Source organism: Bison bison, unplaced genomic scaffold (genome assembly GCF_000754665.1).
Source record: "Bison bison bison isolate TAMUID 2011002044 unplaced genomic scaffold, Bison_UMD1.0 scf7180017864146, whole genome shotgun sequence".
Taxonomy (NCBI): Eukaryota; Metazoa; Chordata; class Mammalia; order Artiodactyla; family Bovidae; genus Bison; species Bison bison.
Genome location: NW_011494718.1, coordinates 3,259,764 through 3,272,205, shown reverse-complemented (window position 1 = coordinate 3,272,205; position 12,442 = coordinate 3,259,764). Strand labels below are relative to the sequence as shown.

The 12,442-nt window shown below is 44.8% G+C and overlaps 1 protein-coding gene across 1 annotated transcript in view; it reads left to right on the top strand.

Annotated features, from left to right (window-relative positions):
* The first annotated feature begins 28 nt into the window (after nt 1–28).
* The window catches only part of KIAA0922 (KIAA0922 ortholog), a 174,153-nt gene continuing 161,739 nt past the window's right edge, over nt 29–12,442 (top strand). The window contains exon 1 of the mRNA XM_010840798.1: nt 29–271. Within this exon, the coding sequence (XP_010839100.1) occupies nt 179–271 (93 nt within the window). The 5' untranslated portion in view covers nt 29–178. The remainder of the gene's footprint in view (nt 272–12,442) is intronic.

The window sequence follows — 12,442 nt, the reverse complement described above, 5'->3', positions numbered from 1 at the left end:
CTCACAGTCCGAGGGGCTGCCGGCTCGCACCGGGTGCATTGTGTTCCGATCTGCGGCTGGCTCTTCGGGTGGCCTCCGCTTCTGGAAGGGAAGGGAGGCTTGTTTTGGTGAGGCGGGTGCACGGAGGAGACGATCGGGAAACAGGAAGCGTTTCTTTTCCGTGCATTAAAACCGCGGTATGTTTTTTGGTGTTGGTGCAGCGATCGAGCCCATGCCGAACGTGGTGGAGCTGTGGCAGGCGGAGGAAGGGGAACTCCTGCTGCCCACTCAGGTGAGGACGGCCGAGGTGACAGGGCGGCTGCCGGGGAGCGGGGCGGGGGGAGGGGGAGAGGCTCCGAGGCCGCGGCCCCCCCGCGGCGCGGGCGCTTGGGCCACTTTGCAAGACAAATAAACGGTCGGGCCGAGCCTGAACACCTGGCCACGGTGGCCTGCGCGGCCTCCTCCCGCGCCATGTGACAGGGCGTGAGTCACGCCGGCCCCAAGTTCAGGAGGTGGGAGCCGAGGCCACCTCAGCAGGGCCGCGGCCCGCGGCGCCAGTGCCCAGGGACAGGGCGGACCCCTCGGCCGGCTGTGGTCCAGGGTGGGCGAGGGGCCCGTGCCCTGATCTCTCGGTGAGCCGTGTTGTGTGCCTGAGGACCACCGGAGGATGCAGTGTTGATTGCAGAAATGTTAGTGAGCGGTCCTTGCCATTGGCCTTAAGTAGCTTTGTTTGGATGAAGATGGGACTTTAAAGGATGGTGATCTTGGATCTTTTCCAAGTCCCTTTAATTTGTGTTAAAATACAGCCTCTTGTTAAGAACTCGAATTTAAGGCCCCCAGTCCCACCCCATGCGATATAATGATGGCACGTGGAAAAAGTCGTTGGTAAAGATTGGTTGGACATTTGGCATCATCCAGAATTTACCACTGCCATAGAGTACAGCAAAGCCTTTGTGTTTAAGGTTTTTTAACTTAAGGAGAAATTTTCATTGACTGCAGATGTACATATTTAAATGTGATATTGTTGAGTGTCTTTGAGCAGCGACAGTATGCATGCACAGCATGGGAGAAGCATGTTTTGGGTACGTGGGGGAGTGCTTTGAATCCTCAGGGAATAGTCAGTTTGTGTGCCATAGTTTTGAGGATGTTCATTACTTCCTCCATTGGTGGTAGCACTTAATTCTGTGTTGTCTCTTGTGGCTGTTTAGAAAACAGGATGTGTAGCTGGAAATTGGTGACGCTGTGCAGTTTTACATTTCGGAGTGCTGCTAGGTATTTGGAATATTCGTTTTAATACAGTGCTAATGAATAACAGCTTCAAGGTGGAGAGGTAATTTTTTTAGAGGAAAAATTTCCTGACCCTTCGCTGAAGGCCAGGGTGCTGCATAAGACCAGTCCTTGGAGAAAAACTCCTGTCGGGATAGGGATCAAACAGTTTGTCCTCTTAAAAGTTTATTCCTAAATGGATCCCCACCCCCCCACCCCCATTGTAAATGGCGAATGTGTAGTGTTAAAAAATGCAATAAGATAAAAAGAACAAAATAGAAATCATTCAGTTCCTGATGAGAGAACCATACTTAACATTTGACATATTTACTTTTAACAAATAAAGTATGGTCATATTTGTGTATATCAGAGTTTTCCACAGAGGTATTAGTAACATTTGGGGCTGGAGAATTCTTTATTGTGGGCGGCTGGCGTGCTGTCACGCCATTAGAGCATCTGCCTCTATCCACTGGATGCCAGTGGCTCTTAGTTCTCTCTCCCCCTTGTCCCTCCCCCCCTCCTCCCCAATTTGTGACAGCTAAAAATGTCTCCAGACGTTGCCAAATGTCTCTCGGGAGCAGAATTGCCTGGGTTGAGAAGCACTGGTGTATATCTATACATATTTGCATTTTTACTCAATTGTACCCTCTACCTCTTAACTGGTTAGTGTTGACAGCCAACCCAGACTGAAAGGAAAGTAAATTATAGACTTTCATTTGTTACAGCAGTAGCGGAAGGCCCAGTCACTGTCCTCAGAGGTGGAAATGTCAGTCTCTGATATGATGAAGGGTTTTATTTGTAGGCTCAAAAGTGATTTTATTTAATTCTTAATCTCTGGTTTTGTTTATATGTATAATATAGTTTGTTTTGGTAAAATAGTGTTAGAGTTTCAGAAGCTGTCCCTCTGGCATGTTCACTATAGGAGCGCTTATACCTAAGCTATTTTAATCAAAGCTGTAATGAAAGTGAAACTGATGTTCAAAATCATTTTCTAAATATTTCATCTCTGTGTGTATGTGTATTTTTTTGAAATTGTTTTACCGTGCATGTACCTGGGTAGGGGTAGGGATAGATGTGGGTCTATTTGTATTTATCTATCTAAGCTGCATGTCTGTCTCAATGGCTCGTGTATGTGTGTGTGTGTGTGTGTGTCAGTGTAAGTGTAAACTGCAGAGAATTCTGAAGAGAGTTATTTTTAGGGAATTCTTTTCAAAGTAGTTTGAATTTTTTCAGAAAAAGTTCCCCTCATATGTGTTATGGAGTCAGCTCAAAGTAGACTATTTATAGGTGTTATTTAAATTTGAAGGTTTTCTGCTTAATGAATTTGTAAGTTGGGTTGCTTTCAGGAAGACTTAAAGATGGCTTCGGAAGCTAAGATTTGTCAGTGGTTGGTAAGATAGGAGTGTCCGAAGCTGTGGTGTTGCAAAATTGAATACTAACACTGGCCGACACTTGTCATTTGCACAGTTCTCTCTTTTGGAAATGTTTTTTTGTCAATTGGGCCTTTTTTCTTTTTTTCTTTTTCTAATGGCTCTCTTAACGGACCAAGAACTTGAATAATGCATCATTAGTAAAACCAGATATAACTGAGTTGTTATAAGCTGCCAGACCTCCAGGGTTTGACTCGGGGCTCCGTTCTTCCCGCCTCTCTATCCTGTTTCTTCATCCGCAGAATGGGGTTAATAGTGGTGCTGATCTCAGGATTTTGTGCCGATTAAGTGCCTTGAACTTAGTGCTTAATACAGGTTTCCTATTATTGTGGCAGTATTCTCATCTGACCCCTATATTTGGTCACTGGAGAGTGTGGAACAGCTTTCCTGCTTTGAAGGGGCTGAGCCAGTGCAGATAACTGAGCAGTAGTATGTGCCTAGCAATTGCATAGTGGCTCAGACTGTTGCAAGAGTCTGCCTGCAGTACAGGAGACCCGGGTTCAATCCCTGGGTCAGGAAGATCCCCTGGAGAAGGGAATGGCAACCCACTCCAGTATTCTTGCCTGGAGAATTCCATGGACAGAGGAGCCTGGCAGGTTACAGTCCATGGGGTTGAAGTGTCAGACACAGCTGAGCAACTCACATTTATTATGTGCCCAGCAATTGCATAGGTAAGTTATATTATTCATATCTTTTTGTTATATACTCTTGTTTTGTAAAATATTTTGGTCTAAGGACAGTAAAACTTGATCTGTGTTGATAACAAGAAGGGAGAAGAAAACATGTTATTTTACAGTTAGATTTACAGAATTTTCCCTCTCCTCTGATTGTGCTTCATCCAGGCTTTCACCATGCCAACTCCCAAGCAAATGCTTTTGTCAAATATTTTATTGTCAAGAAGTAGTTGTGTGTGTGCAAGACACTGCTGTGTGCCCCTTCTTACTCTTCCTCCAACATCAGAAACTTCTGGGATTCCCTGTGAACCATCTGACCTATTCTGGGCCTGAGGCCTTTTGTGATCTGACCTTGTCCATGGCCTTGCTCGCTCCTCCAGGACACTCGTCTGCCCCTTGGCTAGCCAGGCCCAACACGGGTCTGTTGAATGGAACCACGAATTCTGTTGCCTTGCCGTCTATCCAAGACCAGTCCTTCCTGACCCCTACCTTGGCATTGGCACTGTCTACGTTTCTCTTACCTCTTTGAGTTCTTTGAGGGTATGGATTTGTTTTCTTTCTCTTGTGTATGCCTTGTTGCCCTAATTGGGTTTCCCTTAAGAGAGTTTGGGCGTCTACGCTTGGTGGCCCCATTGTGGGGCATTCAGGGGTTCTTCCTGCTGAAAGAGGAGCAGTGGTCAGTGTCTTTTCTAGTTCCCTGTTTAGGAGGTTAGTCTTTCTCAAAGATGGCCGATGGACTATCTTAGACATTGAGTTCTTATTATTAATAATCACATTTCTATTAGTTCTAGGCACAAGAAGGGCAATCTAGAATTTATTAATTTAGTCTCTTCAGCCTTTGCTGGGGTGAGAAGCCTCACTCCTAAGGGTCTGAGCCTTGAACATGGCTGCTGAGGAGGAGCAGCTGTTACCTGGTCCAGAAGCGTGTTGGTTTGGGATGGGGTGGGATGGGATGGGGAGGCCATGCTCTTCTGGCCTGGTTGGTCCATCTAGCAAAGAGCTGACCTGGGTTCAGATAGTACAGTGTTGAATAAGAAATGTTTTTGCCTTTAAAAATCCCACAGCTTGTTTATTTTACCCTCTCAAGCCTGAGTGTGTAGATAACGGAAATCAGTGGAAAAGTGAAACAGGAAATGGCAGAGTATCTCAGGTACTAAGGAAATAGCCTCTTGCTCCAGGCCAGGAAGCACCGCCTAGTATTTGGAAAGCTTTTTGTCATAGAGTTTTATTTTTGGTTACATCAGATTCCACTGTTAACGTCAAAAAATACTAACATGGGATGAATACTGCTGGCATTGTTTAAAAGCCCTCGAGTTGTTCAGTTCAGTCACTCCGTTGTGTCTGACTCTTTGTGACCCCATGGACTGCAGCACACCAGGCCTCCCTGTCCATCACCAACTCCCGGAGCTCACTCAAACTCATGTCCATTGAGTCGGTGATGCCATCCAGCCATCTCATCCTCTTGTTGTTCCCTTCTCTTCCCACCTTCACTCTTTCCCGGCATCAGGGTCTTTTCAAATGAGTTAGCTCTTTGCATCAGGTGGCCCAAGTACTGGAGTTTCAGCTTCAGCATCAGTCCTTCCAGTGAACATTCAGGACTGATATCCTTTAGGATGGACTGGTTGGATCTCCTGGCAGTCCAAGGGACTCTCAGGAGTCTTCTCCAACACCACAGTTCAAAAGCGTCAGTTCTTTTGTGCTCAGCTTTCTTTATGGTCCAACTCTCACATCCATACATGACTACCGGAAAAACCATAGCTTTGATTAGACAGATCTTTGTAGGCAAAGTAATGTCTCTGCTTTTTAATTTACTGTCTAGGTTTGTCATAGCTTTTCTTCAAAGGGGCAAGCGTCTTTCAATTTTATGGCTGCAGTCACCATCTGCAGTGATTTTGGAGTCTAAGAAAATAAAGTCTGTCATTGTTTCCCCATCTGTTTGCCATGATGAAACTGGATGCCATGGTCTTAGGTTTTTGAATGTTGAGTTTTAAGCCAGCTTTTTTACTCTCCTCTTTTACTTTCATTAAGAATCTTTTTAGTTCTTCACTTTCTGCCATACGGGTGGTATCATCTGAATACCTGAGGTTATTGATATTTTTCCCAGCCTTCTTGGTTCTAGTTTGTGCTTCATCCAGCCCGGCATTTCACACGATGTACTCTGCATATAAATTAAATAAGCAGGGTGACAATATACAGCCTTGATGTACTCCTTTCCCTATTTGGAACCCGTCCGTTGTTCCATGTCTGTTTCTAACGTTGCTTCTTGACCTGCATGCAGATTTCTCAGGAGGCAGGTCAGGTGGTCTGGTATTCCCATCTCTCTTAAGAATTTTCCATAGTTTGTTGTGATTCACACAGTCAGAGGCTTTGGTGTAGTCAATAAAGCAGGAGACTAACAAAAAGAAGAACTGTCTGAATTTTTCTGTGATCCAGTGGATGTTGGCAGTTTGATCTCTGATTCCTCTGCCTTTTCTAAATCCAGTTTGAACATCTGGAAGTTCACGGTTGACGTACTGTTGAAGCTTGTCTTAGAGAATTTTGAGCATTACTTTGCTAGCAGGTGAGATGAGTGCAATTGTGTGGTAGTTTGAGCATTCTTTGGCATTGCCTTTCTTTGGGATTGAAGTGAAAACTGACCTTTTCCAGTCCTGTGGCCACTGCTGAGTATTCCAAATTTGCTGGCATATTGAGTGCAGCACTTTCACAGCGTCATCTTTTAGGATTTGAAATAGCTCAACTGGAATTCCATCACCTCCACTAGCTTTGTTCGTAGTGATGCTTCCTAAGGCCTACTTGACTTCACATTCCAGGATATCTGGCTCCAGGAGAGTGATCACACCATTGTGATTATCTGGCTCATGAAGATCTTTTTTGTACAGTTCTTACGTGTATTCTTGCCACCTCTCCTTAATATCTTCTCCTTCTGTTAGGTCCATACCATTTCTGTCTTTTATTGTGCCCATCTTTGCATGAAATGTTCCCTTGGTGTCTCTGTAATTTTCTTGAAGAGATCTCTAGTCTTTCCCATTCTATAACAGCCTCGGATGTTAACTCATGCTAAGACTCCAGAAGCTATGAAGTGTTGAGAGCTGATTTCAGATGAGGAAGTTGAGACCCCACAGTGGGTATGTAACTTGTCCAAGGTGATAAGCACGCAGCAGTCATGGAATTTGAACCCTGGAGATGTTCAGCGTGAGATCGGGCTTTTGGCCCCCTTGCTCCTGTGTGAGTTTTAGCACCGTCTGACCAGAAAAATACTGTGGTGCTGATAAAGTGCCCATGTCTGAGAGAAAAAATGGATGTTCAGTTTCAAATTTTAAAAATTTGCTTAATTGAGTTTTAAAAAATAGTTATATCTACTGCTATTAACATTTTTAATTGGAAAAAATTTTTATTGAGCTATAATTGACATGAAATGTTCCATGAGTTTTAGGTTTACACCATAATGATTCTATACTTGGAGCTGCTGGAAAATGATCACCACAGTCAGTCTAGTTAACTTTTATTTATTTTTTAGTTTTGGCCACGCCATATGAATCTTACTTCACCAACTAGGGATTGAACCCGCACCCCCTGTATTGGAAGCCTGGAGTCCTAACCACTGGCCCACCAGGGAAGTCTCAATAAGTCTAGTTAACATCTTTCACCATACCTAGTAACAAATATTTTTTTCTTGTGATGAGAACTTGTAAGATTTACTCTCTCAGCCAATTTCACATACGCTGTACAATATTATTTACTGTGGTCACCAGGCTCTACATTATATCCTTGTGACAAATTACTCATTTTATAAATGAAGTCTGCACCTTTTGACATCCTTCATTCATTTTGCCCAACCCCCGTCCCCCTGCCCCTGGGAACCACCAGTCTGTTCCCTGTATCTGTGAACTTGGTGTTCTGTTTTTTTGTTTTGTTTTGTTAAAGATTCCACAAATAAGCGAGATCATACGGAATTTGGTCTTCGACTTATTTCACCTTGCATAATGCCCTCAAAGTCTGTTCATGTTGTTACAAATGGCAAGATTTCATGTTTTTAATATGGCTGAGTAATATTCCAGTGTGTTTTCATACCACATGTTCTTCATCCATCCATCCATCAGTGGACACTTAGATTACTACTTAGGTTGTGTCTTTGTGTTGGCTACTGTAAATAATGCTGCAGTGAGCTTAGATGTGTATATCTATCTATCTATTATATATCTCTTCAAGTTACTGTTTTAGTTTCTTTGGATCAATACTCAGACATGGAGTTGCTGGATCGTATGGTAGTTCTGGTTTTAATTTTTTGCGGAACCTCCGTACTGTTTCCATAGTGGCTGCACCACGGTACATCCCACCGGCAGTGCCCGAGGGTTCCCTTTTTTCCACATCTTCTCCAACCTTTGTGATCTTTTGTCTTTTTGATAATAGCCTTCTGACAGGTATGTGGCAGTACTCACTAGTATTTAGGAAACAGATTGTGCTTAGCCCTGCAGACATTTATGCACACATACTGTGGGCTGAGCACTGTTTGAGGTGCTGAGGCTGTCACGGGGAACAAGGAAAGAAAACCACTGCCTGCACTGAGCTGCCTGTTTAATGGAGGCATATAGGTGATAAATGAGAAGTAGACAAAATTGTAAGTTATGTAGTCTGTTAGAAGGGCATCAGTGATAATGTGGTGGCAGACCAGAGGAAGATTTGGACAATAGGAATTACAGTTTTAATTTAAGAGGTCAAGGTAGGCATATGACTCTGCAGTCCCACGCCTGGGCGAGTATCAAGAGAAAAACATGATCTAAAAGGATACGTGTGCCCCAGTGTTCCCTGCAGCACTGTTTACAATAGCCAACACATGGACGCAGCCTCGATGTCCATCAGCCGAGGAACGAATCAGGAAGATGTGCTGCGTGCATGCAGTGTACTGCAGCATTAAAAAGAATGAAACAGTGCCACATGGATGGACCTGGAAATTGTCATTGAGTGAAGTTAGAGAAGATATATCATATGGTATCCTTTATATGTAGCATCTAGAAAGAAATGATAAAATTAACTTCTTTACAAAACAGGGATTTACAGACTCAGAGAATGAACTTATGGTTGCCAGGGGGTAGGATGAGGGGAAGGGATAGTTAGGGAGCTTGGGATGGACACGTCAGTTCAGTTCAGTTGCTCAGTCATGCTCTTTGTGACCCCACGGACTGCAGCATGCCAGGCTTCCCTGTCCATCACCAACTCCTGGAGCTTACTCAAACTCGTGTCCGTCACGTTGGTGAGCCATCCAACCATCTCACCCTCTGTTGTCCGTTTCTCCTCCCACCTTCAGTCTTTCCCAGCATCAGGGTCTTTTCAGATGAGTCAGTTCTTCGAATTAGGTGGCCAAAGTACTGGAGTTTCATCTTCAGCATCAGTCCTTCCAATAAATATTCAGGACTGATTTCCTTTAGGATGGACTGGTTGGATCTCCTCGCAGTCCAAGGGACTCTGAAGAGTCTTCTCCAACACAACAGTTCAAAAGCATCTATTCTTCGGCGCTCAGCTTTCTTTATAGTCCACCTCTCACATCCATACATGACCACTGGAAAAACCATAGCTTTGCGACTAGATGGACCTTTGTTGGCAAAGTAATTTCTCTGCTTTTTAATACGCTGTCTTGGTTTGTCATAGCTTTTCTTCCAAGGAGCAAGCGTCCTTTAATTTCATGGCTGCTGTCACCATCTGCAGTGATTTTGGAGCCCCCCCAAAATAAAGTCTGTCGTTGTTTCCCTATCTGTTTGCCATGCAGTGATGGGACTGGATCCCATGATCTTAATTTTCTGAATGTTGGGTTTTAAGCCAGCTTTTTCACTCTCTTCTTTTTACTTTCAGAAATCAAGACGCTTTTTAGTTCTTCACTTTCTGCCATAAGGGTGGTGTCATCTGCATATCTGAGGTTATTGATATTTCTCTTGGCAGTCTTGATTCCAGCTTATGCTTCATCCAGTCTGTATTTTGCGTGATGTACTCTGCGTAAAAGTTAAATAAGCAGGATGACAATATGCAGCCTTGAGGTACTCCTTTCCTGATTTGGAACCAGTCTGTTCCATGTCCAGTTCTAACTGTTGCTACTTGACCTGCATACAAATTTCTCAGGAGGCAGGTGAGGTGGTCTGGTATTCCCATCTCTTGAAGAATTTTCCATAGTCTGTTGTGATCCACACAGTCAAAGGCTTTGGTGTAGTCAGTAAAGCAGGAGACTAACAAAAAGCAAGAACTGTCTGTCTTTTTCTGTGATCCAGTAGATGTTGGCAATTTGATCTCTGGTTCCTCTGCCTTTTCTAAATCCAGCTTGAACATCTGGAAGTTCACAGTTGACATACTGTTGAAGCTTGGCTTGGAGAATTTTGAGCATTACTTTGCTAGCATGTGCTGCTGTTGCTGCTGCTAAGTTGATTCAGTCGTGTCCGACTCTGTGCGACCCCATATACGGCACCCCACCAGGCTCCCCTGTCCCTGGGATTCTCCAGGCAAGAACACTGGAGTGGGTTGCCATTTCCTTCTCCAATGCATGAAAGTGAAAAGTGAAAGTGAAGTTGCTCAGTTGTGTCCAACTCTTAGCGACCCCATGGCCTGCAGCCTACCAGGCTCCTCCATCCATGGGAGTTTCCAGGCAAGAGTACTGGAGTGGGGTGCCATTGCCTTCTCTGTGCTAGCGTGTGAGATGAGTGCAATTATGCGGTAGTTTGAACATTCTTTGGCATTGCCTTTCTTTGGTATTGAAGTGAAAACTGACCTTTTCCAGTCCTGTGGCCACTGCTGAGTTTTCCAAATTTGCTGGCATATTGAGGACAGCACTTTCACAGCATCATCTTTTAGAATTTGAAATAGCTCAGCTGGAATTCCATCACCTCCAGTAACTTTGTAGTGATGCTTCCTAAGGCCCACTTGACTTCATACTCTGGTATGTCTGGCTCTAGGTGAGTGAGCACACCATTTTGATTATCTAGATCATAAGACCTTTTTTGTATAGTTCTGTGTATTCTTATCACCTCTTCTTAATCTCTTCTGCTGTTTCTGCCCTTTATTATGCCCATCTTTGCGTGAAATGTTGGTATTTGTAATTTTCTTGAGATCTCTGGTCTTTCCCATTCTGTTGTTTTCCTCTATTTCTTTGCTGTGGTCCACTTAGAGTCCTGCTGTCACAAGGGGGCATGTTTTATGCTTGTGTTTTGAATGGGAGCCAGAACCCTGCTGAAGTGTGGCTGTAGAGATTGGGGTGAGTGTGTCAAAGTCAAGTGTCGGTTGCTCAATTCCCAGTTCAGGAGCTTGGAGCCAGGTTCTTGAGCAGAGATTAACATGGTGACCTTGACTGCCGGGTTCTGTAAGTAATGACTGATGTTGAGGAAGATGGGTCACTCAGGGACTGACACACAGGATGGGTTGAGTGCAGCAGTCTTTTTATTTGTTAAAATTTTATTATTATTTTTTATTGGAGTATAATTGCTTTACAATACTGTGTTAGTTTCCACTGTACAATGAAGTGAATCAGCTGTGTGTGTGTGTGTGTGTGTGTGTGTGTGTGTGTGTTCGTACTCAGTTGCTCAGTCATGTCTGACTCTCTGCAACCCCATGGACTGTAGCCCTCCAGCCTCCTCTGGAGCCAGTTGCCATTTCCTATTCCAGGGGATCTTCTTGATCCAGGGATTGAACCCGTGTCTCCAGTGGTGAAGAGTCAGCTATACGTATTCACGCATCCCTTCCCTCTTGAGCCTCCCACCCTCCTACCTCTCTAGGTCATCTCAGAGCACCGAGCTGAGCTTCCTGCGTATATAGCAGCTTCCCACTAGCAATCGGATTTACTCATGGTAGTGTATGTATTTGTCAGCCCTAATTTCCTGATTCCTCCCACCTGCTCTCCTCCCCACCCCACGTGGCCACATGTCCGTTTTCTATTTCTGCATCTCTGTTCCTGCTCTGCTTACTTGGTTCATCTACACCATTGTTTAAATCCCACGTATATGTGTTAACATAGATATCTTTTCTCCTTCTGTCTGATTTTGTATGCAGACTCAGTGGCAATCTTTAAATTTTTTTTTATTGAGGTATAACTGATGTCAGTATTAGATAAATTGAGGTGATTCTTCTGCCCCCATCTTGTCCCTCTCCTGTGCTGACTCCTAGTTTCTTCTCTGTATCAGTGCGTGTTTTTTTTTGTATTCCCTAGTTGTAATTTTTTTTAGATTCCACATGCAAGTGATATCATACAGTATTTGTCTTTCTCTGTCTTATTTTCATTTTTTATGGCTGAGTAGTATTCCATTTGTCTCTGTGTGTGTGTGTGTGTGTGTGTGTGTGTGTATCACATCTTCATCCCTTCATCTGTTGATGGGCATTTGGGCTGTGTCCATATCTTAGCTCTTGGAAATAGAGGTGCTGTGAACACGGGTGCGTGTATCTTTTTCGAGTCAGTGTTTTTGTTTTTCTCAGATACATACTCAAGCGGAACTGCTGGGTATATGGTAGTTCTGTTTTTAGTTTTTTGAGAAACCTCTGTAATGCTCTCTGTAACGCCCATTCCCACCAGCAGTAGAGGAGGGTTTCCTTTTCTCCACGTCCCGGAAAGGCAGCAGCCTTCCATAGCCTGGAAAGCCTGTCACAGTGGTCATGTAGGCCTGGGCGCTGGTGGCTCGGGCTCATTTGCAGGCAGAAGGGGTGGAGAAGGACAGGTCTGCTGAGGGGACAGATCCTCTGCTTGGGTGTGACAGGTTTGCCCAGGGGTCAGGGGGTGTGAGGGCCTCCTGGACATGAGTGGGCCCTTGGCAGGGACCCCTGACGTTTCGAGTCTGGTGTGGCTGTTTCCAGGGAGATGGTGTGCAGACCCTGGAGCTGTTTGGTGGTGGCGCTGCAGCTAAGTTAACTGGTCCTTCCCGTCCTGTGGGGTCTGACCTAGCTTGTTTGAGCCTCAGCTTTCATAGGAAGGTGGGCATTGATGTAAACGTGTTTGAGTGAGAGGTTGGGGCTATAGACAGGGATTTGGGCCCTGTGGCTCCAGGAGCAGGTTAACAGTCAGAGGGCGTCAGTGCATGGAGGTCTGGGCTCAGGGGGCAGGGCGGCCGGGAGGGCGGGGGGCTGGGG